Genomic DNA, 26,817 nt, shown 5'->3' with positions numbered 1-26,817 from the left:
ATTCTGCAGCGCCATGCTTTACCCTCTGTAATTGAAAAATTGGGGTGTTCTAAAACTTTTAACCAGTATGTATGTAGATACCTGAGACTTTGTTGCTGTGATGTCTTAGTTGCTGCAAATTATGGAAGTTCCTCATCTCCTGAAGAAACTAAAATTCACAATTAGTTTATTTATGTGTTGTGATTTGTGCCTCCAACAAGGTTTTGGCATGTGGCTTTGTTGTTGTTGTTGTTGTAATGTTTTTTTGAGTGCATGTCATGCAGGAAAATCAGACGGCAACGTCGGATATCTGTGTGGCACAAAGACGCAACAGCATTTTACAGTTCACGTGTTTGCAGCATTTATATGCCTAAACAAGAGAAACAAAGAAACAAGACAGATACATATTAATGCAAGCGTTAGCAGGCTTATTTATTTATTTCTATGTTTTTAAAATCATCTCATTTCAAAGGGTGCAAGGAACGAGCCGAGATGACAAGCAGAGACAGGCCGAGCTGGATAAGAGAAATTAAATCACGCCACAGCTGAGTGGGAGGAAGCTGCAAGAGAACAACAAAATGCATGATTGCAAAGTAATGGAAATAAGTTAATAAAATCAAAGCAGCCATAGCCACAGGATCTATAGGATGCTTTACTTCATTCATCTGTGTCACACACACACACACACACACACACACACACACACACACACATGCAAACACTCACTCCCCCTCATCGCTCTGTACTTGCTTGAAAAACGCCTCCTTGCATCATCTCTTTTCACTTCACCTGGCACTCTGTCTCATCAGATCTCAGGAATATGCAAGAAACGCCTCTGATCTCTGCACTTTCAGCTGATTTGAATGTTGGTGATGCAGGAAGAAAAACTTATTCTCTCCTTGTACAGATTTCAAACCTCTTGGGATACAAGTGCTGGCGATGTAGCTAATGTCATATGTAAACTTAGTTTTTTTTTTTGGGGGGGGGGTCCCTTTGATATGAAAAGTGACTTTTTGATACAGTTTTCCAAGAAGTTTATACTTGGATGGTGCTTACTTTGAGCTGAAAGCAACCTTTTTTTTCCCTCCCCTTTTCTGCTCTTATAAATGAACTGTAAATTGCAAATGACTCACATGACTACTGGATGTGGAACTGTGACTGACACTGTTTAATAAGCTACAGCAGGTACTGTGCTCATTTTGAAGCTCATTTTTTACAGAAACAGGCTGGTTGTAACAAGTTCAGTGATTATGAGGCAGGTTGCCAGCCACTGAGCATATTTAGAGGCCTTACTTTCCAAAAACTGTCTCTCTCCTTCACAGTTATCACAGCAGCACCACGTTGGCATGAATTGAGAACTAGTAAAAATAATTAGTAAATGGTCGTTTTTGCAGTATGTGCACATAAAGGGGTCTCATTATTATTGCCACAGTTGCAGTTTAGGCTTCCAGTGGTACAGTGCAGCTCTGCCCTTGGTTTAAATAAAAATTGACATTAGACACAGCTTGATAATTGAACAAAACTTCATTATTTTACAGATCCATGACCCAGATAAGAAAAGGTTTGCCTGAAATATGTATGGCATGTATGTTTTTTTTTTTTTTAAATCATGATTGTTGCTCCTGTTGTTTTGCAATTTATCAACCCATATTAGATATTAACATTAACTGGTGTAAGCTCAGTCGGCAGCTTTAAAAGACTGCGATGGCTTCCTGTTGTTTTTAGGTTTAATTAACATTATGTAACTCCATAATACGGATGTCATATTTTGGAACTGCAGGCTTCATATGACTCCAGATTGAATGACACCTTGCCAATTCTAAAATGAACCTGAGCATTTACTCAGTTCATATTCTAAAAGTATTCTGCATGTTCCCTCACTGTTCTATTATGTGCTGGTGATTGCAAATAATATCAATGAATCCACGCAGACAGTAACCATCCTGACTATATCCTACACACCCTATAATTTTCAAATACTGAAGAATTATGACAAACAGCTATTCAAGTGAGATCCAGCAATGTCATTTTTTTCAAAAAGAATAGTTTCTCTTTTTGGGAAATGATGCAATAATTTCATCATACAGTAAAGTGTCAAAGCTGAAATGGCTCCAGTCATTGTGATCAGTGACAGTTCAGGAGGGTTTGAAATACCCTGATGAAAAAACATGTCATATTTCTCTTTTATCGTGTCCTTTTTGCAGGATAAACACAAAGAAAAACTTTCCACTTTAGATTTGAAAACAGCCAGCTGGACCGTTAACGTCATTCTGTACTATGAAGGTCAAACATCCAAGAGAAGTAACAGCTAAAACACATTTCTCAGCGTAGAGGGACTTTAAATCACTGTTGTATCAAGCAGGAATGAAATCTCTTTTAAAACACACAGACATGGATAATAGGCCATTTGGTGCTATCAGATTTATAACTGGTGTGTTTTTATACAGCTGATAAATAATTCATTGTTTTTGTTAGAAAAGACACATTGAAGGCAACAAGCTAATTATTTAGGCTCCATTAGGAATAAAAGAATACAAAATGGACTTTTCACTTCATGACTTCGAGTTTATCGCAAACAGTGAGCTGCTGCACTGTTATCAAATCCTTGTATTCATTAGTTTTTGTAACAAAAAATAAAATCAAGCCGAGACCCAACAGAGAATTTGAGGGGGGGAAAACAAAACAAACAAAAAAAAACAAACAAACAAAAAAAAACAAGAAACTTCTAAGGAGGCTTTTATGTTGTTTGTTTACTCTCTGGCATTTATTTTGAAAGTGAACACAGTTTGTTGTACAGAGAATTACATTTTTTTCCTTCTGTTTGTGCTGATTTTTGACAGCTGTATCAGTGTAATATATTATGACATTTACAAACCGCACATGTGTATCTTTAAGTGAGCTGCAAATATACAAAACGAAGGATGACAACATGCAAAATACAGTGTAAAACTGATTTAAAAACTAACAGTTTAGGATTGCCGTGTTAAAAAATAAAGGCTCCACAGTAGGAACTTGACTCAACAAAAGTCATTTCATTTCCTTGGAGGTTCAAATCTTATATTTCCGCAATACTTTGTATTTCCAACTTTCAAATTTCTATTGAAAGATTCCATCCTCCTCGGCATGGAGGACACCAAATTTCAGGAGAGATGTGCTGCCGTTTCTCAGACATTTTTTTTTTCTGATGCTCTTTGCTGGAGGGCTTGCTATTGGATTCAAGCGAGGCAACATACTTGGCCAAATCACATTTTTCACTTTTTTTTCTTCTTTAGAAACTCTTGTGTGATTTTGGCACTTTGCTTGATCATTATCATGCTACAATATTCCTCCTCTACCAAGCTACTGCAGCCTGGGAGTCATATTGTCAGCCAGTATTCTGCAATATCCGCAAGCATTCATGGTGCCATCTATAAATGCCATCTCCCCAACACCTTGTGGAGTCATGCAGCTCCATATCATCACGCTTCCATCTCTGTGTTTCACTGTTGGTACTATGCGTTCACTGTTGGGATTGCATTTACAGTTAGGACTGTGCATTCACTGCTGAGACTCTCCATTCACTGCTGGGACTATACATTCACTGCTGGGACTGTGCATTCACTGTTGAGACCATACATTCACTGTTGAGACCATACATTCACTGTTGTGACCATGCATTCACTGTTGGGACTCTGCATTCACTGTTGGGACTCTGCATTCACTGTTGGGATTGCATTCACAGTTAGGACTCTGCATTCACTGTTGGGATTGCATTCACAGTTAGGACTCTGCATTCACTGTTGAGACCATACATTCACTGTTGGGACTGTGCATTCATTGTTGGGACTCTGCATTCACTGTTGGGACTCTGCATTCACTGTTGGGACTCTGCATTCACTGTTGGGACTGTGCATTCACTATAGTAGCCCTGGCCAGATTCCCACCAAACATGCTGGAACCCATCTGAGCCAAACACATTTATTTTGCTGTCATCTGACCAGAAAAATGTGCATTTCAACAAAGTTTATTCTTGCAGTTTAGTGCCAAAGAACAAGCAGTTGTCACAGGCTCTCCAGTTTCCATTGATAAGCCCTGTGCCAAGTCCGAAGCACTTGCCCATTTGTTTATCAGAGGTAGATTGTTCATGTCTTGCACCATGGTACATCTGATTAGTGGTACTGTAGTTTGTTCTATGCCTCAATTACTGCTACAACTTTGTTTCAACTAATTTAGTCAGTCTGATCTTTTTGTATCCATCTTTGTAAAGTCTCAAAATCAGATTTTTGGATTCCTCTGACAGTTCTTTACCCTGTAGAGCCATAGTGCAGACATAGAGATAGATGAAGCTCATAGGTCAAAAATGTGAAGGTTCTGAAGTTCACAGATGTTTTTTTTTTTTTAAATTGGAAATTACTGGTATGTTCAGTTTTATTTCCATGATCACAACCCACTTTTGTTGCCCCAAGCCTACTTTGGGGGCTGTATTCTCAGTATATTCTTTCTGAAGTATCTCCTTTATGAGAAAATACTCAACTTGTCAATTCAGAAATAATCCAATTATTGAGAGATGTGTGACTGTCAGAGAGAGATGCTGCAAGTTCAGCTGTCCATCAAATATTATCTGTTAAGTTATGAAAGGTGAAAAGCGTTTACATCAGAGCACCTTGCGCTAAACGCTTTATGTTTTATGATATACCTTTTACCGTGACATGAGAGAGCGCAAAGTGAAAATTCCCTAAATGTTTTCCAAATCCAGTGTGTCACACAGTGTATGCATCTGGTCAGATGAAAAAGTGAGATAAGCGCAGATGACCAGAACGTTTCATCCCAGTCTTTCTGTAGTTTGACAGCAGTTGGTCTCCAGAACTTAATTAGTGCATCTCAAACCAACATATGTTTACCAAATGTATAAAATCTCTCCTAACAAGGAAAGTGTACTGTCCTTGAAACATAAAATATTGTGAGATGTACCAGTTGAGACTTGAGTATCTGCCATATTTAAACCACAATCTCTGCCAGATGGTGTTCCTGTTTTGAAGGTTTGTTGCTCCTGATAGATTATGGCAGACAGATGTGGTGGTTGGAGCCACACGTTGATAAAAAAGAAACTTGTCGGGCTCAGACTGAGTGGGTGTAAACTTTCAGAAGCAGTTCCTGAAATAAAACCTAGATTCCTCCCATTTCACATCTGGACTGAGTCTGCAAACTACAAGTAGATGGACACAGACTGATAAGACTAGGTGGATGCCAGACATTTCAAATCCAATGGAGAGGAAACCTGCATGTCCTTTGTGTGTTGCTGGTGTTAACTAGCATACTGTATATCTAAGGTGCCTCTGCTGCTTGGAAGAGAGTCTGTCTAGTAGCCCAATTTCTGCAGGCTTTGTCAAGCATGGAGCAATTTATTGTCTGTTGGCTTGGCAGCTGGCCAGGCCTAAAATCTTTTCGATTTGCACTTTGTGATTGGCTTGCCAACTACCCAAGTGTGTTATTCCACATGAAAACTTTCCAAATTTGATCTTTTTCAAAAGATTTCTGCTATAACTCCCCAGTTGATAACCCTTTCAGCAGCATAAAAAGAGAGAAAGTGGTTCAAGTTCTGCATGGTTTGAGAAGGTTCAGCACTGCTGAGCGTGGATGGCGTTTAGGAGTGGAAGGGCAGTGCCCTGATGTTGTGGCTTTTGGAGATGATCATATCCCCCTGGGAGGCAGCCTTTTATGGCCGCAATGGAAAACAGATTGAGTTTTCCTGTTGTTGTTGATGCTGTTTCAGAAAGGAAGCAAAAAAAAAAGAAAACAACAAAAAAACCCAATCAGGTGTGGCTTATTTAGATTCACGTTTCATTGCCATTCTGACTCATTTAAGAGTTGTGAACAATTACATTAAATTACAGCTATTTCTATCTTTAAAATGCCACTTTTTTCTGTAAAAACATAAAGAAGTGAGAGCATAAATTTTGGTTAGTTTTAGTTAGAATTTGCCTTCTGAGGGCATTTTCACTTTTAGTTTGAAGCAGATTTTGTGAAGAACGCTGAGCTGGTCAATATTTCAAGTCCAAAAGTGATTTGTAAACATCAAGAAGCTTTGCACAAAGACCTTTTGTCATTTAAATGACAGAAAAAATAAAGACATTTTGTGCTTTGCGCACTGTCAGTGAAACGATAATGTAATAAATGCAATCATGTAATAAATATGAATGACATAAAATCATTGTTTCGGGTCAAATGTTCCCTCATTTTAGTTTTTAATTTGAAAAACAGACTGGGAAAGAATGACAAGTTCCTTCAGAGCTATCTTTCAGCTCTCAGGCAGCTTAGCAATATTCTGTTGTACCGTTCTTATTTTTCTCTCAGTAATAAGCACAAGATACATTCTCCTTTTCAACAAAACCCCTCACAGTTCCTGCAGTGCTGCCTTTCTGCTCTGTGTTGCATGTATTTCCCACAATGAGAGGCTTCCTTTGGTTTAGGTTTTCTTTAAATGCGTACAATTACACATAATTTATCTCTCGCCGCAAAACTGAAACCAAAATGGTATATAGTGTGTCTGTGTCTGTGGAGAGGCGTACGCTGCTGCTGTTTTCTCAGGATTTAACAGTACAGTAACTCTGCTCTGTGGGTAGCTTGTGTGCTGGCCTGTGAACTGAGGAATGTCCCGTTGACCCTGAAACAACACTGTGAAATAAAGGCAGTCATTGTTCTTCTGCCACATCCCTAGTAGCCTGTTTAATGAAAGTCTGAAAAGTATTTGGAATGAACATTATCTAACCTTTGTGCTGTCCGCCCTGCAGCTAAAGTAAACCTCAGCCTGAGCCAAGATATTGCTGTGTATATCATTACTCACCTCAATCTTCTGTGTACTGAAAGTCAAAATATTAAACTCATCCAGGGATGTCTTACATATACACATATCACTATACCACTGTCTTAGTAGTGCCTTTGCAGTGAATCATGGGTGACATGCAAGATTTTGATTGAAATTTAGTTTTACCATACATAATTAATGTATATATGAGGAAGTAATGGGTGTTTTTCTTGCATGTAATGAGATTTAAGACAATACGTCCAGGTTTTGTTAACAATTCTGTCTTTAAATCATGTGAAAATTACACTTTTCGCAACAAAGACGCACTTAAAGGAGCAAAAAGAACTATCGTATGCGTCAACAAAGCAAGAATATTGATTGATATGGGAGCATTATAGGTGTGTCTTCAGATCATTTGCTGACTGAGACAACCCAAGAGAAATAACCTCGGCAGAGCTGATGAATGTCACTGTTTTAAAAGCTGTTCGTAGCGCACTGCAGTGACTCCTTTCCTCGTTATCTTTATGCATGCTGCTCGTTGTGTGTCGCTTCAGTAAAGCAAGGTCACCGATTCATCTGATGGAAAGCGTTTTCTCGCGGCCTGGAGACAGCCGTTTCTTGGAAAGAGCAAAACAGACATTTAGACAGTCGCCAGAAAAGCCGTTTACTGACATAATGTATTTGCTGTCGCTAGTCTGTGCTAAGGAGACACCGAGCCAGTCGTGCTGAAATACCTCTCCACGGTGAGAGTTTTTATGTTCCAATATATCATCCTGAGGGTTCACCAGGCATACATTAATTAATACATAAAATATGGCACTTAACTATCTGTGTTATTTCAGCAGACAAATTATCCTGCTCACTCACTGCTGGCTTTACTAACTTCCTGACAGCAAGCTTTATTTTTTATTTTTTTTTAGGATCCATTTTAATTGACAGTAGTTGGGTTGGTGTTGTAAATGTTGTGTTTCAGTGTGTGGACGGTTGTATTTCTGCACAGGTTCCACACAGTCTGGGACTCAGACAATCTGACTCACTGCAAAGCTTCCAGTTTTGACACACAGGTACAATGAGTAATCAATAATACTATTTCTGAATTAGCCTGCTGTTATGTCCCCGTTCTCAGTTCATATTCAAAGCGTTATGCTTAGCTTTTCAGAATAATAGAAGACATTACTACCACCACTATGCCACATAATTGTACAGATGTCTTTGTTAAGTTGTTGACATGCAGAGGAAGAGGATTAATACGCAGTGTCATCAAGATTTAAAGTCTAAAATCATGTGATCCTTCCACATTTTCTGATGATAACATGGAAGAATCTTTTTTTCCCATAATTTCTGTGTAGAAAGGTGTACTCTGTAGTAGCTCTGTATTTGCAGAAACTTTAATACCTCGGGAAAAACATGCATCAACAGCAACTACAGAAATCCTCAAACTGTGACATTAACAAACATTACAGCAGATTGTAGTACAAGAGTCTAAAATTGTGAATTTAGGCAAATTTCTTTAGAATTTCTGATTCTGAGATGATAATCAGGTTTGAATTTTAAGTTGTGATCAGTTAATTCCCCAAAAATCATATTTTTTTGTTTATTTTTTAATAATTTCTGTGTGAAAATGTATACATTTAGTTGTTCGTTGATTACTAAAATGTTCTGTATTTGCAGAAACATTAACACGTGGATAAACGTACATAAACAGCAACTACAGTGGCCTCAAACTGCGGCATCAGGAAACATTACAACCGATTGTACTTCAAGAGTCTAAAATGATGTGATCCTTCCAGATTTTCTGATCTAAGATGGAAAATCGGGTTTTAATTTTTAGGTAGAATCGGTTCATGAAAATCCCCCCAAAAATCACAATTTTTGGCTTCTTTTTAAATAATTTCTTTGTGAAAATGCATACAGTGTGGCTCAGCTATTAATAAAATGCTGTGTATTTGGAGAAAGTTTAATATCTAGGGTTAAATATACATAAACAGCAACTAGAGAAGCTAAGATTGTACTACAAACTGTGGCATCCAGAAACATGACAGCACTTTGTACTTCAAGTGTCTAAAATGATATGATCCTTCCAGATTTTCAGAGTTTGAGATGTAAAATCAGGTTTGAATTTTTAGTTATGATCAGTCCAGGAAAATCCCATCAAAAAATCATAATTTTTGGCTTATGTTTTAATCATTTCTGTGTGAAAATGTATACTTTGTCGTTCTTTGATTACCAAAATGCTCTCTTAATTGCAGAAACTTTGACATGTAGGAATAAACATGCATAAATAGCAACTACAGAAAACTCAAACAGTGGCATCGAGAAATATTGCAGCAGATTGTGTTTCAAGAGTCTGAAATTATGTGATCCTTTCAGATTTTCTGATTCTGAGGTAGAAAATCAGGCTTGACTTTTGAGTTATGATCAGTCCATGGCTTAGTTTTCAATAATTTCTGTGTGAAATTTTCTACACTTTTTTCATTCTTTGATTACTAAAATGCTCCATACTCGGGGAAGCTTTAATACCTAGGGATAAACATACATTAACAGTGACTACAGAAGCCTCAAACTGTGGCATCTAGAAGCATTACAGCATCTCACCAGCAGCCAAACTGTACTTAAACAACACAAAATCCCCACGGGAACCACAAACCAGCCACTGTGTCCATTGCAGCAGCTTCCTCGTACCCTTGCTTAACAGCTTACTCTCTGATAAATAAAAAAAAAAGGAAAAGTGTAGGGCAAATGTGTCACATCTACTCTCACGCTGTTGTGTGACTCTGTCTGCAGAAGGTTTGTTTTTATTTCATAGCTCATAAAAGTTAGGGGAGGACGACTTTTCAGCTTGCTGCAGGTGCCGGTGCTGTGCCAGATAAAGATTTAGCTCTGCAATGAGATTGCTACCCCCTGCGCCACACACACACACACACACACACACACACACACACACACACACTCACACACACTCACACACACTCACACACTTTCCCTGTAAAAGAATCTGCCGACAGAAGTGACAGAAACACCCCAGCTACTGCACTCCCTCTTTCAATAAAGGTCGTATCACACCGTCAGCATGAAATAGGAGGTTTTATTCTGCCTTGATGATGAGGGCAATAATGTTTATTATGCATTTAACACATTAATTAGGTTTTGGGGGCTTTACTTACACCTACTTTAATGAGTTGGGCTAATTCCTTTTGGTTGCCGCTGCTGTCACTGTGGTTATTGGTCTGAGTGTTGCTGATATTTTTATTCCACGCTGCCGGCTAATACTGGCTGTAATACGACTCGAGACAAAGAAGTGCAGATGTCTGGCCCTCGCACGGTCTTCTTCACATACGGAAAACACACAACCCATATTATCCCACTCTAGCTGTACCAGTGGCACTTATTAACATTCCTCAGCTGCACTTGTTGACGTCTCACTGCTGGATTTTACACTTAATAAACTGACACGATTGTACATTCAGATCGACCGCGTTTCAGCCTCGGAGGCTTCAGTGGATCTTTCACACATGAGCGCTGAACTTAGGTGAGGACCTGATGGGAAAAAGTAATCACTTCCAAGGATACAGGCCACAGTCAGCATGATTAGTTAATTTAATGTTATTTGTCATCTCAAGACCTCTTTGAGGGAGACATTGTGGGGATATTTATGATTAAATAAACAGATTTAAACTTATGTTTTTGTTCTGATCTGAGGTCAATAGTTTGTTAAACTTAAACTTTTAGAAGTTCTAGGTTTATGTCTTCTGACATTCAGAGTTGGTGTTTTGTCACCTTTTGACTCCTCATTTCTTCAATTTTGTGTGCCCGATCTTCTTGTCGAAACCAACAGTAAAACAAATCGATTCTGGCCCAAAGCTGCTTGACGATATGGTTGCTTCTGTTAATCATATCATAAATATATTTACACTAAACTGGATGCATATTTGAATAAACTGGAATCAGAAGAGATGTGCCTCATGGAAATACAATTAGACATTTTTTTCTGTTCAGATGTTAAAATGTCACTATATTTCTGACCTGTTTCTGTCAGAGAGTTTTGCTAAATTGTCACAGTGTGCAGATTTTAACTGGCAAGCACAGAATGATAAAACACCTACTTGTCAAAGCCCAGTTGCCTGTTTTTTTTTTCCAGAACTCTCCTCTCTGCCTGGAGCTACGCTTGCTTGTATAGTGTATGTGAGGGTGAAACTGCTAAACAACAAACAAAAATATGCTTTTTCATGTGAATGATAGTGCAGCGCGGTGACCGAGCAGGCTTTTATGACGCCTCTTCAAGCTGGGAAAAAAAAACGGCGAGACCGGCGTGTATGCATGCATGCATGTGTGGGATTGTGTGTGTTCATATACCAGGAGATTCAGTTGATTTGCGGTGAAAAAAAGTGGAGCTTTAGGTGTATTAAGTTGGCTTTTTATTGTGAGGACACTGTCAAAACGGAACGGGCAGAAAGCCTATAAAAATTATTTACTCCGCAGTTATAGACTAACGTACTGTCACCACTGAACCAGAGCAATTCACAGTTAAATGCGATTGTGATTATGAACCGCAGGCATATAAGAACAAAACAACACATCCCAATGAATGAATGTGACATATACAACTCACAGTATATGCGCTTAAAGCCATTCCAGTAGGTCTGTAACACAATACTGTATAAATACTGTATTTGTTTAATGAACCGAATGGTTTTGTTGAAAATGTTCACTAGAGCTGAAGTGGAAAATGCTCACTGACAGTTTTTCTCTTCTGTAAAGAGCAAATGGTCAGACAGGATATGTCATATGTGTTGGAAATGATGTGAATTAAAGGTGTAATCTCCTTCACTGGATCAATAGATGAATGATGCAAAGACGATTAAATGTCTATCCAAACTAGTCACAGCAGATATTCACATTTATACCAGTGCTAGCCATACTTTTTGACACAGTCCAATTCCAACTGGTACACTTTGCACTATTCAATCTGATGTGGCCTTGGTGGCATTTTGGTCCGTCCCTGCAAATTAACCTCAGAGTAACACTTTTGATCAGCTTGATATTTGGACTGGTAAAAGCAGGAGCAAGGGAAATACAGCACATTGACATTCCTCCGCCTATCTGGTAATGAAATTGCTTAGCGCTATTGCATCCTTTCAAGCATCACACTGTGCTCGCTCATATGGATTTAATCCTGTTGAGAGAGGCTGTTGCTGAGGGCATTCGGCACAATGCCAGTTTGAAAGTAATCCATTGAGTCTTAAATAAGTTGGCCTCCTTCAAGTATAAATATCTGAATCAGCCTATTTGAAATTAATATTCAAAACAGATCTGAAATCTTGAGCATTTTAAATCGTGATGCTGATTGCCCTTTTGTCTGTGTTCCGTATTGTCTTAGATATACAGGAATGTGCGCTAACTGCCATAAGTGGCACTCCACTGTTAATTATTTGAAAATGAACACTGATTATACGTTCCTCTCATTCCAAAGTGTAATTCTGAGCACGCTTATTGTTCTGAAACATCCAAACGCTGCACACGGGCTGGTTTCAGGTACCACTAGCTTTCAGAAATCCATCAAATCGACTACTAAGCGTATAGAAATCCAGAAAGGGAACACTCAATTCTAAATATCTGAATATAATCTCCAAAGCTTAGAGTGCTCTATATTTAATTGTCCTGTCCATTTAGCTGGAAATGAAAGAAAGCTAATGGTATTAGAAATGTACATTTAAAGCAGAGTAATACTGCAGGCTCAATTAAACTGAAAGCATGGGAGATAAGATGGAGGAAATGACATTATCACACCGGCAGAGTAGTAATTCTTGCTGTTGACACAGTAGATAACATGATGACTTGGATATGACTGGAGGATTATAATAGCTAGATTTGATGACCATCAAATGTCCTCCATGCTTCTAGTGGAGTGTCACTTCTAACCAAATTGCCTTAATTTATCTTACAGAAGTGCTCTCTTCCTTATGCTTGTAAACCCCATTTGCTAATGGATGAGTTGGGAGTGCTAATGTCATATGTGAAGCAATTTGTGCATACATTAAAGCTAATTATAAATGGAGGTTAAAAATAATATTTCTCAGTTAATTGTTAGACTCCATAGCATCTATGTCTAAAAAAAAAATACTGTTTTTGTTACCGTCTTTTAAAAACTGCTGTTCACAGGTAAATTAAACACCCTCTTTTGTAAAAATGAAAGTGTCATTTTGCACTACACGTGATGAAAGTGGCGACTGTAGTGTGAGTAGAGTTTAGTGTCTACTCATGTCAGCGAAGGAAGGAGAGTCTCCAGATTTTTGTTCCACTCAACATCTTTCTGTACGATTGTAATTATATTTTGTGCATGATAACTTTGAAAAATCAAAAAATGGTTAATGTCAGTTTAATTGTGTGCACACACAAAGGCTAAAAATCATCAAAAATGGAGAAGAATGTACTACTTTTTGCTAAAACAATGCTTTGCCTTGACGATGCATAAATGAATGTTAAGCAACACTGCACCGTCACTGACTCATCACGAGGAAAAACTACTATGAACGATAGTGTGCCAACGTTTTATGCACTTTAGATGTCTGATCGACTGTTTCAGTAATCCCAGACTTACAGGTGGAGCCGTAATCTTCAGTAAGAAAAGCAACAAGCTCCAACTTGCTGCACAATAGACTCTGAAGGTGCCCTGTGGTGTCTGGCACCAAGACATTAACAGCAGAGCCTTTAAGTCCTGTAAGTGTCGAGCTGAAGCTGCTACATATCAGACTTGTTCCAGCACATCCCCAAAATATGTCACCGGTTGTTGGTTTGTCTCTTTGCCTCCGACCAGGCCGTCTGTCTGACCATAACAATTTGCCTGTTGTTGGTTTTCTTTGAGAACCGACTGTTCCATTGAGACCGTGACAGCCGCTAATGCTACACAATTATCACAGTTATTTATTCATTTGTCTGTGATCATAATGTTTTATGCAGGGAATTGTGAATAAATGACAGTAGTATAAGCAAATATTTGGAATTGTCACGTGGTGTAACCATGCTTGTCTGAAATATTTTGGTTTTCCGTTTGAAGGATCTGTCTATATTCGAAGGGCTGTAGATATTGGCGTGTAATTAAATTATATTACTACAACAAAGCCCCGGATTTACACTACAAGCTTACAACAGCCCGCATCGCTGCATATAAAAGGAGAAGGAAAACAATGCAGGCTCAGAGAGATTGTAGCTTTCCTTTGAAGTCTCTCATTCTGGTTGGGTGATGGAGCTGACAGGGTTATTTTTGGACAATGAAAATGTGCCGTGATTAATGGTTCAAAACAAAAACTCGATCCCGGGAAGGTGTGTTTGTGTTCAGAGGACTGTAGCTGCAGAGCTGATAGTCCATCTGAGCCAACACCACTAAATTAGTGTTGGTATCATAGATGTATTATAGAGCTCAGCCTTTAGTTTATCACATACACTCACCACACGGAATAACACCTTAAATCAACCTAAGAGCCATGTCATTTGTGACAGCGCCTCCCATAGAGCGGCTCCACCAATCTGATGTCATCTGATCTCGGTGGGCAAAAGCCCATCCGCAGGAAATTCACTAGCGCCTTAATGGCACCTTTCCGAACTGCTCATCCGCAAGGATTGAGCGTAGACTGTAATTGTCACAATATATCTCACCTTATCAGTTCCTGTCTGGAATAAAAAGGGGAAAGGCTCCTGGAGAGACCTTTTACTTGGGTCATGACTCGGGAGAGGTCACCAATATGTAGACACATACCTCAAAAATTTAAATGCTTTGCAGGCTGCACTTGTAAAGCTCCCTCATCTGCTCTGCTGTGTCATATTTCAGCAAGGTTTGACAATGCTGGTGCTTCACAGCTCACATAAAAGGGCTCCATTTTCTTCTGCCTAGCAGGGCCATTGTCGAGCGCTCTATCTCATATCTCTGCTGTACTCGTTTTGGTCCTTCACAGTAGCACATTGTTCATTGTCACTGGTTTAAGAGATATTAATGAATGTGATTGCTCTATCATCCACATGTATTTGGACTCAGTGCATCTGTATGTTACTTGAGCTGGATGATTCTCAGTCATAATTTCCTGTGTGACACATTTATAGAGCAATTGCATTGTGATAAAACTGAATGACTTCTGGATGAGGTTTTTGTGATATTATGCCTTCTAACAGTCACTTTGAACCATTCGGAAGGTTACAACGAGTCGGGTCCCATCTCCCGCCGGCTGACATCTGTCTGTCTCTGTTTTCTTTGACGTTTGTTTCAGATTCAGAATGCAGATGATGTTTTGATTACTCCCTTGGAAAAATTTCGGAAGGAGCAAATCGGTGCTGCGAAGGTAAGAGACCACCTACATGTGCAATTAGCAGCTGAACTGCGGAGGATATTTCATGTGATGTGACATTGTTGTCTTTTCTCCTCACCTCCTTCATCTCCCCTACAGTATGTAAATCATTAATTAAAAGTAAAACGTGACACCGCCAAGAGAAATGACCTGCTCCAAATTAATCAGAGCAGTAGGGGGTATAAACAAAGACGTGAGTTTTTGATTGTGCTATTAAAAGATATTAAGGCTTTCTAGTTCTTTAAGGTTGGTGTTTAGTTAAAGGTTCCCTATTTAACTGAACAATTATCTGTCTTCACATCATTCGCCAATTGGACTTAGGTTCTTTACAAAAACAGCAAACTGTATTTTACAGATTACTATACTTCAGTTCATGCATTTTCTATGCAAATAGTAAATGTGTAGCTTTACAGTCTAAGTAGTTCTTCCTTCTAAGACACTTCTGCAGGATCAAGCAGCAAGGACTTTTTTTAAGTGCATCTAGAATCCGATTACTGCAAAGTTACAGTATCTTAGATATTGCCTTCACCATTTTTGTAATCAGATTACTGTGATCCTGTTACATGTAATTCAGTTCTGCCTAACTTATTGGATATAAAGGATTGATATCAGTAGGGGTTCTGCAGATTGTTGCTTGAAGGCATCCTAGTTTTTACAGTGGACATGCTGTTGAGACTGGAGTTGACTGCAAAGAACAGTGTGGGTTTGTTGCTACAAGCCATGCTTTCATTCCTGGCCAACGCAAAGGCATAAAATGAAAGTGCAGCAGCTTGTTTGTGGTCATTCCCTCGGTGAGATCACACATGAACATGCTGGTAGAACTGAAGCCTTTGCACAGATCTCCCACAGAGTCTCTGAGTCCTCTGCTAACTCTGCACTGGACTATGCGTCATTTGCACATCTTTCCACAGCCCTGACCCCTGTGACATCCTTGCCTCAAAGTCAGATTCTCTCCCGTTTTAAATGATTTTACATGGCTTTTCAGCTGCTGGTGTGCAAGAATAGTCTCCTGACTGTGTTTCATTGTTGTCTGTTTGAGTCAACCTGCAATTTACAAAGCAACTATTCCTCCTCCTAGCGCCGAGGTATGAACATCAGTCACTCTTTCTTTTTGTGGCCTGACTAAATAACAGTTGCCGCTTCATGCTCAGCCGTCACATGTATCTACTGTAATGAAATGGCACATTTTGCTGGCATTTCTTTCTCTCATTCCAACTCATCACAGTGCACCGTGTTATTGCACTGACTGTCTATGTTTATAAAACAGTTTCTTAAAAGCCACAGCTCCCGTCACTCCCACTGCCACTTATTCCCTCCGACCACTTCCTCCTAATGGCTCTCTCCTCCTACGGCCTATCCCCCGCAAACATTAGCCCAACTAGAGAGAGATAAAAGGCAGACATCACGAGTGGCTGAGCAACTTTCCACTGTTCCGAGAATCTGGAGAGATCTGCAGGCTGTCTGACCCTTCCAGTTACTGCGCTTCGTGTCTGAGAACATCAGATGGACAAATGGGCAGCTCTTGCCTTATATGGGAATACTGCGAGTAATCCCACTGAGGTTACGTACCAGTGGATCGGCTTCCTAGGAACAAGCACAACACTTCCACGGCCATGATGACGCACCAGCAGATTGACTGCAGCACTATAGGACATATTAGGCACAGTCTGCTTCACACAAGGCTGAACCAAATGTTTTGGAATAACCCCCCCCCCAAAACTTTGCACAGTTTACAGCAAATACACATCGAGAAAGCCTCCGAGAACCCAAACAATCATGTGTTTTCACTGGAACACCATATGTGCCGGCTGCCAAACTGGCACGTAGACCTGACATTGTTACACTTCCAGTTTTTTTTCAGTTTCAGATACGTTTTTCTGCGAGCTGAAACTTGATGACTTCCCAGGAAAAGAACGGTGCTTTCAGAAGTGAAATAAGGAATGAAAAGTTGTGCTGGTTTCTGTCACTATGTCAACACAGCCAGCTGTCCGTCATGGTTAGTGTTCATCCGCTAATTTGCGAACCGATCCTCAATCACACTGATATCTCAGACCTGCTGTTACATGTTTTTTTTTTTCTTCAATCTGAAAACCATTTGAGGTAAACTGCCTGAAGCATTCGTCGATGGTATTTTTGTCTGTACGTGTGTGTTTGTTGGTTGTCTTGAAATTTAAACAGACCCCAGGGACACTTTCTCAAGAAAACACCAGGGGGTGTCTAACTAGTGGGTGGCATTCTTCCTGTTTGAAATTTTGACACCATTATATTCCCTACTAGGGTCTTCTTGAACATTAAGGGCACTCTAGGGGTCCCACACTGGCTGAGTGTGAAGAATTAGTGCAAACAGACCCAGATGGGAGTCAGATGGCCGACGATAATTTGCACTGTCACACAAAGGGAGTTCAGACATCAAATGCTGCTCGGCTAGTTATGGTCTCCAAAGGCAGACATGACATTTTCATCCATGCTATGAAATCCCAAAATATACTTGACAAGACGCTGTGGAGTAAAGGGATCAATTAAAATGGTTCAGGGATACGCTTGCCAGCTGTGGCCTTCGCTAAAACATTTTCAATCATACAGATATGAGCAGTTTATTTTTAGACTTTCGTTAACCTTGGGATGTTATGATCAGCCAGTAGACCTCAGTGAAGTACCGAAAGCCTGTCTGTGTATCCATACAAATACTTGTAATCAAAGATGGGGGAAAACGATCATTTTAATTTTCAGGGGACCTGAATTGTGATAGTATAATCTTATTGTGTTACCATTTTACAAAATTCTTGGGTGTGATTAAGATCCCATTTAGTCTCAGAATACTCTGCTCTGAGCAACAATTTGTGTCTGGCATGGTTTTTCCATTAAAAAGTTAAATTACCTAAGAAATGTTTTTAAAAAGACACCAATAACTTGTCCTTCAATCAAAAATCCATGATCTATAAATGTTTTCCATTTCAAATTTACAACTACTTGACACAAGATGTCACCTACATCACTGGAAGAACGTTGTCAATGTATGTGGGATGCAGGCTTTTAGTTTCCATATCACAAGTACGTATAAGTAAGTAAGTTGCCAATTGCAGCAGGATTGGCTTCCAGACTAATTGTGATATTCCAAATCCTGCCCGCAGGCACAAACCTTAAACTAAGGTTTTAAGGAAGCACATGCAAGCTTTGCACTGTGGAAAGAAGAATTTAATAGCAACCTTCTGGTGTCAGCTCTGAACATGCATCATTCGGTACAGTGTAACACGACCATTAAAGAGAAGTAAGATTGACCCAAATAGATTTTGGGGGTGAAGGGAGACTTTGATGGAAACGGATTCTGTCCTGAAAATACCACCAAATGCTGTCAGACCAAGAAAACTTAAATCTTATGCATGATGAGTTAATTTTTTTGTTTTGGTGTGTTTAAGGATTATAAGCTGTGATCACAGTTCTCCCAGCTGTTTAAATACAGTCCATCCAAAGATGGTAGTGATGTCCTGGAAATAGACACACACACACACATATAAACGTTGCATAATAAACTCTACGGATTGTCAGCTAATATATTAGAGATTCATCAAAAAACACACACTGCAATAAGTCAAGAAAAATGTAATCAGACTCAAAGTTTGTGGTGCAAAACCAACAAAATGTGTAAATAATGTGATGCAGATTGAACACATTTCTTTTCATTATTCTCATATCTGTCCCATCACTTTCCACTGTGCCCTACCCAATAAACCAGAAACACCATTAAAACAATCTTTCAAAAAGTAATTACTTTTTCCCCTGATCATCAGAATTTCACGAGGCAGTCAAAGTAGACCTTGAGAGGTCGGTCTTTACCTGTTTGAAGGCAGCAGCCAGCCACTGTAAATATATCTGCTTCTTGTCATTTGGCAAAAGCAATCTATATTAAATTACATTACATTACAAACAGTGATGACATCTAGACTTAAATTACAATTGAAGGGACTGAAAGAACAGTAAGTCAAGAGTATTATGTGTTATTTTTGGTATGTATTATTTTAAAATAAGATGAAAAGCAAACAGGGGCTGCACAGTGGCGTAGTGGTTAGCACTTTCGCCTTGCAGCGAGAAGGTCCCTGGTTCGCGTCCCGGCTTTCCTGGGATCTTTCTGCATGGAGTTTGCATGTTCTCCCTGTGCATGCGTGGGTTTTCTCCGGGTACTCCGGCTTCCTCCCACAGTCCAAATACATGCTGAGGTTAATTGATTACTCTAAATTGCCCGTAGGTGTGAATGTGAGAGTGATTGTTTGTCTATATATGTAGCCCTGTGACAGACTGGTGACCTGTCTAGGGTGTCCCCTGCCTTCGCCTGAGTCAGCTGGGATAGACTCCAGCACCCCCCATGACCCTAGTGAGGATTAAGCGGTGTATAGATAATGGATGGATGGATGAAAAGCAAACAAGTTTTCTAATTACACATTATCTACTGTTTAAGTTGTTATCATAGATTCATATACCGTAATCTCTGAAACTGATGATTGGTTCTTATGGATAACCAATCTCACCATTGTGTTGTTTCTGTATACATGGAACTTCTTAACCTGAGAATTTGAGGGTTTCGTTTTTTTATCCTTAATCTAACCCACATTATCTTCCGCACAATGACTTCACGGAATAATTTTGAAAGATGAACTGACACGACGGCTTGTGGTCTTGTTATATTTCTTTCTAATATATTCTCTCCTCTCTGGAGCTGAAAGTGACACTGAACACAAGACTGTATGGTGCCTGCGTTTCCTGTCAGTCCCTCTCGGTAGTGAACATTTTTGGATAGACTTCAATGCCTTTAGGTTTAATAAAGCTGAACTGTTGCGAAAACTGTCTTTATAAATAAACTCACAAGTGGCCGGTTATTTAAGTTCACTCAGTGATGTAATTTTTAACCTTTAAAGCTGGATGCTGCAGTTATTAAAATGGACAGTGAGATGAAATGCTGAACTAAACAAACTCTGGACTGACACTTGATATAAAATCTGAATGAATGAATGGTCTGAGAGATTTCTTTAGTCATGGACTTAGTCATGAGCAATGTTGACCTATGACATAGTTCAAAACAAATAGTCATCAAATGTGTCATCTGAACAAGGAGTTCTAAACTTCCAGATGATTCAAGTTGTTTTTTTCCGACCTTTTTATCCCTGGGTTGCATGGTGAGAGACGTTTTGGTTGATCTTGACAGGGAGAAGCCTAAGGGATCCCTATAGGGTACAGTATAGACCGATATCCAAGAGCTTGTTAGGAGACTTTTTCACCACATAGTAAGAAAGATGTTTTTGAAGATGGATTTTATGAAGATAACAGTTTTTTTATTCATTTTTTTTTTACTCCTGGCAGCGTTACTCTAACAGTCCATCTGAAATCAGATACAAAGGAAATATCTGTGTTTACCAGCAACGCACATAATATATTTTGTACTTTCATTTTATTACTCTAGATGTATTACATGTCACGGAAAGCAAAAGCACTGATAAATTTTTTATTTTTTTTTTTTAGAATAAAGCTTCGCAGTACGCCTCACATACTAATCATGGTCTATTTAGAGGTCTGGGTATTTGTTTTTGAACTCCTCACAAGCAGATGTTTGTAATTATTTCCTGTTAATTGGCCAACTTCTTTCTTTCTGTGATGTCTCCTCGGGAAGTGGGCTTCCAGGTAAGGAGGGAGACATTTTTTGGCTTTGCAGCAAAGTAACTGAACTCAATCTGAAGCCTTGTGTTCTCACCATCTCCCCTGTGGAGCCAAGACCAGCTCATGTGTGGTGGAGCATCAAAATAATCCAGCTATTGCTATTTAATCGCCATTCTGGACCCCTGCTCCAATTAGCTGTCTCTAATGAGCTCATACAGATAGGTTGCGGAGTTATCCCTTTCATGTCACTGCTCAGAGAATCCGTTTAAGATAAATGCATGGTGAGACGTGCTACGCGTGACGTCTCGCTAACCATAGATGTTTGTATTATTCCAGGGTGTTGGACAGAAATGAGGAAGTGTGGCGGAACAGTGTGTGATATCTGGGGTTGTTCGCTCTATATACACACACACAGACACATCCGACCTCCCTTGCCACTTACATCTGTTACCATGGTGATGAGAGGCTCAGAAATGATGGCCCTGAGGCTTGTTAGGGCCAGTGTCAAAAATGGCGATGTACAGCTAGAGTCCAAATATTCCTCCCGCGGTCTTCGTGTCTGTTCTCAGCATCTTTTCCGAAGCAAGAACAGAGCACCTGATGACCAGAAGCTGGGCCGCCTGCTGTTTAGCTCATCATTTCCCTCCCTGCAACATTATATTAGCAATTAGCAAAGTTGCTCATACTACAGCTGGCATCAAAGCGCTCTTAACGGCAACATGAGACTGCACCAGTTAGAAATTCCACTACACAGCAATCTGCATCAGAATATTCTCTTCCTGCGTCTGATTTATTCATGAGGGCCAACAAAGCAATCAGATGAGGAAATCTCCCAAGTGATAGGTTCATGTGTGTTTTGTGCACGACAGACTGTTGGGAAGTACTCTGACTTTATTCATCCCCAGATAGCTGATTGCTCTCTGGCGCCTGGCTTCAGTTTGTGTCAGAAACTCCCACCTCATGTGTGCTTCAGGGTAGATCTATCCACACCGATGTCTTCTGTCCCACACGTGTCGGCCTTCAAAGCCTTTCGCTTGCCGCTGCAACCACCTTCCCGACGAGAGTCTTTGCAATTTAAATCGCTCATATTCCACAAACATATCCGGGGGGTTGGAGGTGGGGGGGATGCACCGAACACATGGACCGACCAACAAACACCTGGTGTACTGCTAGGGTATCATTACCACAGCACCAGTTTGTACACGTCCTGCTTGGATCAAAACAAAGCAGTGCACTTTGGGTGACTTAATCAGGTTGGCTCTGCCTCACAGATTCACTGCAGCTCTGAGTCACTGCCTGCTCTTTGTAAGTGTGAAAGAGTTAGTCCAGGCGTACAGAGGAGTTTGTTGTTTTTTTTAGTGAGGAGTTTTCTGGCAAGCTCACACTGGTCAGCAGTGCAGGGAGATTCCTGCTGTGACTGTGAGGCTCAGCTAAACCTAAAGCTCTTAATTTAATGTGATCCTCCATGAGTGTGTGTGTGTTTTTCTGGGCAATGTGTGTGTTTCTGGGCTGTGTGTGTGTGTGTGTTTGTGTGTGTGTTCTCCCCAGGGCTTCAGCTGTATGCGTACTTACAAAATAATGTCACGTCAACAGCACTGACAATGGCGGAGCAGACAGTGAGCTCCTTTTTGTTCTCTAATAAAACAATCCTAAAGGGAAATTTATTTCCTGTCAGTATGATATCATTTTTTAATCATTTGTTTATTTTGCTATCCACCTGTTTATTTGTTTCTTTGTTTCAGAAAAGAGGGCACTGGCGCAATTGATTTTTTTCTCACCCCCACTCCAGAAAAGATCATTTCTGGGCCAGACATGACAGGAAAGATGGAAATAAGATGCTACTACATGAAATTATCTATTGATTTCTCTGCTGTACTTGTAACAGTTATGTAGGAGCGTTACCGTGTCTGCTGGTGAATTCCTCCATTCTGTTTAACTGCTCTGGGGGCTGCTGAAGCAGAACGCCGTTCTAGGTCATATCAGTAGCTCGTAGATTAGACTTGCTAAATTTCAGGGCCATGGGAATGAAAACAAACAAGCAGGATCTGGTTACAGTGGCCATTTCCTCACACTTTCCCCGCCCCCCACCCCTTATTCTGTCTGTCCTCTAGCTCCTTTATGAATGTTTGCGTAGCGAGATGGGCATTAAGTAGGCACATCTTGGTTTGGAGGTCAGACTTGCAGATGAGACACTTGAATGCCCTGACGCAGACAGGTTCTCTCTGCTTGGACAGAGTTTGATTAAGGCCTGCAAATTGGATCGTTTTTTGGTGTGAAATGTTCAATCTCTTAGTCCATATGCTGTATAGATGGGCATCTGGAATGAAAAGCCCATTTCCTGTGCCTTCCTCAACGTCTTCTGGAACACTGTGTCTCGACTCCTGGGACTCGTGGCTATTGAGCTTGACTTGTCTTTCCAGGTGGATAGCGACGCATAACAAGGAGGGGAGAAAATGCAAACGGCATCCAGCCGGTCCTGTCTGTGACGGTGCCAAATGCATTATGCTATTGGTGATTTACAGTGTTATGTTTTGCTGTGAACTTATGTCCCCAGCTGGGGCAGCGTGAGAATTACAACGCATATTTCTCAGAAGCCCTGTTGATAATGCACAGTCATGCCGACATTGTCTGCTCGTCATTACACATGTCATATGCCGCTTTTATGACCTGTAATAATGTATTGACAGGAATTTTAAATGACATGGGGCAAATGGCATGTGAAAATGCAGTTACACCTCCACCTAGTGGCAATGGAATCGCATACCCCCAAGATCAGGAATAGGTAACCTATTTCTGGTAATGTTTAAGCCCCTTTGTATTTCTTTTGGGCCTTTTTTTAGGAGGGGAAGAAGAAGTTTGATAAGGAAACAGAGAAATATTACTCCACGCTAGAGAGACACCTCAACTTGTCATGCAAAAAGAAGGAGGCATATCTGCAGGAGGTAAGACCAAAACAAATTTGCTCATCCCCAACATGTCTTTGAATAATGCGGTTTTATGGTCAGCTGAGTGTCCCTCTGGAAATAAAGCTATTGTTTGTGCGCTATTCTCTGCTCCTTAAGCACACACTGTTGCCATGTGGAGATGCAAGCATTAACTCTGTGTCCACACAGGTCTGACCTCTGTCTTTGTTACGACTCTAACCCTGCTTTGTTTGTTCATTCTCAGGCCGACACGCAGATTGATAAGGAGAGACAACTCTTCTATGATGCATCTCTTGAGTACGTTTTCAAAATACAAGAAGTGCAAGAAAAGAAGAAATTTGAGTTTGTTGAGCCGGTAAGAGACGTGTCAGTTTTGCATATTTCTGTATTCTCAGTTAGTGCTAAATGCATATTGAAGTTGCAGTAATAGCTGTGTCTTTTTTCTGCTGTATATTTAGATAAAAGATTAGTTTTATTGGCATATAGTCAAAACAACATCAGATCTTTGTACTTACGGCTACTGGAAGTGGCTTTTTAAATGTCTGTTATGCCTCCCTTGAGTGAAGACAGCCGCAATTATACATCTCTCCAAGGTACAAACTCTATATATCTGCACTTGTATATTCCACACATTTGTCATCTTCATCACAAATTCTCTGTAATACAGTCGATCCATTTAGCCGGTGGATAAAATTAGATGAAGTATTTGTTGTCAAACACAACAAGACAAAGTGCAAGTGCATATCAAAGGCTTCATAAAAGCGGCCGCATTACAGATATGTAAAGTCAATTCTAACATATTTAGTGCAGAGGTTTTCGGGAAGCAATAAATTCTGTGGGTGTTAAAAGTCTGCGAACGTGACATGGGAGCAAAGAGTCTGTTTTAAAAGCCCCACTCACGTTTGTTTACATCCACTGGCAAGTTACCCACAACCCAGGCCAGAAATGTAAATCTCCAGGCCCCAGGTAGTGCTGGGGAAAAAATGACAAGGCTCAACCTTGCCTGTGATGAATCTGGGCACAGATAAGATGGTTCATCCTTGAACATTTGATATACCAAGCCTCATCCTAGAAATCAAATCAGCGGTTGTGTCTGAGGATTTGACTGAGAGTAGCTCTGTGTTCGCGGGATCTTCCATGCTAGAGATGGGATCAGTTTTTCCTCCCAACAATACTCCTGGTGCTTTTTCTTTACAATGGTCAAGGATGTTTGTGTTATACAGAAAATAAGATCAATATCTGTCAGCCATAAAGAGCCACAGCTTTCTGAAACTTTTCCCTTTTCTCTCTCTCTCTCACTATCTCTTATATGCAGTGTTCAGTGCTTCATTGTGAAAGTGTTTAATTTCAACTAATATGCTAATTAATGATAACTTAATTTGTTGTAACTGACTGTGCGATATGAACATCATAATTAGAGTTTTCCTTCAAAGGCGGGTTGACAGATACTTTGACAAAATGAGTGATAGCACAGAATTAAACTGAATAGTGTTACTTTTAGATGACAATGTAATAATTTAATGCATGGCTGAGAAATCCCTGATGTTTTATAGAAACAAAATTATAATTAGTGTGATTATGATAGTGATTATTGTTTCTTGTGCTCATAATTGATGGTGTTTTTTTTTTTGTTTTGTTTTTTTTACAATATACCCTTAAAACATGCTCCATCATGTGAATTGGTAATCAAGCTCCATAATGTTTAATACCTCAATAAATCACATTGCATATTGTCCCTCTCCAGCTCCTGGCCTTTCTTCAGGGTTTGTTTACATTCTACCATGAAGGATATGAGCTGGCTCATGAATTTGAGCCGTACAAACAGCAGCTCCAGTTCAACCTACAGAACGTAAGTCTCAACACCTCAGGGGTTGTATACAAAGGCAACCAGCCACGTAATCAGATTCTGCAGCTTATCATACCCTGATATAACAAGCAGAGTTTTCACAAATGGATAGCTGCGTGATTAAATGGAATTCTTTGCTGCACAGAGGATCGATATTTTCAGCGTTGCATTGCAAGCAGTTTCTGCGGGCCATTTACTGGTACTGTGTCAAAAAAGACTTAGAGTCGGGAGTAAACCTGCAGCTGTTGCCTTGCCCCCGACTTCCATCTCTATGACCTCACCAATTCCAGCCTGAGGGTCCAAATTTCTCTCTGACCCAAAATGTCACCGCCATTGCCCTGACAATTTTCACTCCGTAACCCTCTCTCCATGTCGTGGGATGCAGCGAGCTCTAATAGGTACCAGAGAAGGTGAGGCTGTCTCAGCACTCTATGAAACAGCCCCATGGTGACCTTTATGACTCCACAAAAAGAGGATTAACAACGGAGTCTTTGCTCTAATTTTAGATCCCTGCAAGTACGTTTTTTTTTTTTTTCTGATACAGTATTAAAAATGTAATGTTTTGGAAATAGATTTGTGTCTGTATTTCCCAACGGCTCACAAATGTCAGTTATTCTTTTCCTCAGGTGTTCTCATGCAGCTGCACAAATACAAAGCATTTGTCAATTGTTGGACATTTTTCCTTTATTTGTTGTCGGAGGCAAATAAGGTCTTTTTTTTCGATGAGAAACCACAACAAAATGCCAGTATAACAGAGTTAATTTGTTCAAGGCTTGATAACATAATCCTGCATTTTTCCACATAGACACGGAACAACTTTGTGAGCACCAAGCAGGAAGTGGAGAAGCTGATGAAGAGGATAAGGTCTGCAGATCAGGACTATAAACCCCCCGGCCAGTGGACGATGGAAGGCTTCCTGTACGTCCAGGAGAAACGTGAGTCTTCCTCACTGGACTCTAAGCCTTTAGGGCTTTTTCTCCCCACCTCGCCCCCCCCAGTCTTCTACTTATAAGTGCATGGTTTTACATTCATCACCATAAACATGTCTTGAGTTCTTTCTCATGCCTCTGCAGAAAAGATCCTCTCGCACAGAGCTCATAATTCATCCTGTTTACAGATTCACTTTGATGTGCTCTCAAACAGGGATTGTATGGGGGTGGAGGAGTGGGGGGGAGAAGGAGGAAGAACCAAAAATGGTAGATTTTTATCAGCTGCAATAAACAACTTTTGATTTATCGCACTTAAATTGCAAATTGATTTTCAGAAGTCTTTCCAGAAGCCTGTAATTCAGAGGGGAAAAAA

General features: G+C 40.0%; 1 protein-coding gene across 5 annotated transcripts in view; it reads left to right on the top strand.

The window, feature by feature from the left end:
- The window catches only part of LOC111575400 (rho GTPase-activating protein 42), a 71,595-nt gene that overhangs the window by 33,158 nt on the left and 11,620 nt on the right, over positions 1–26,817 (top strand). For all 5 annotated transcript variants that reach the window (XM_055012388.1, XM_023280487.3, XM_055012386.1 and 2 more), the window contains exons 4-8: positions 15,022–15,093; positions 23,586–23,687; positions 23,914–24,024; positions 25,414–25,518; positions 26,321–26,450. In XM_055012388.1, the coding sequence (XP_054868363.1) occupies positions 15,022–15,093; positions 23,586–23,687; positions 23,914–24,024; positions 25,414–25,518; positions 26,321–26,450 (520 nt within the window). The remainder of the gene's footprint in view (positions 1–15,021; positions 15,094–23,585; positions 23,688–23,913; positions 24,025–25,413; positions 25,519–26,320; positions 26,451–26,817) is intronic.

This window comes from Amphiprion ocellaris, chromosome 7, assembly GCF_022539595.1.
Source record: "Amphiprion ocellaris isolate individual 3 ecotype Okinawa chromosome 7, ASM2253959v1, whole genome shotgun sequence".
Taxonomy (NCBI): Eukaryota; Metazoa; Chordata; class Actinopteri; family Pomacentridae; genus Amphiprion; species Amphiprion ocellaris.
Note: the sequence above shows the minus strand (reverse complement) of the source record. Positions and strands in the feature narration are given on the sequence as shown.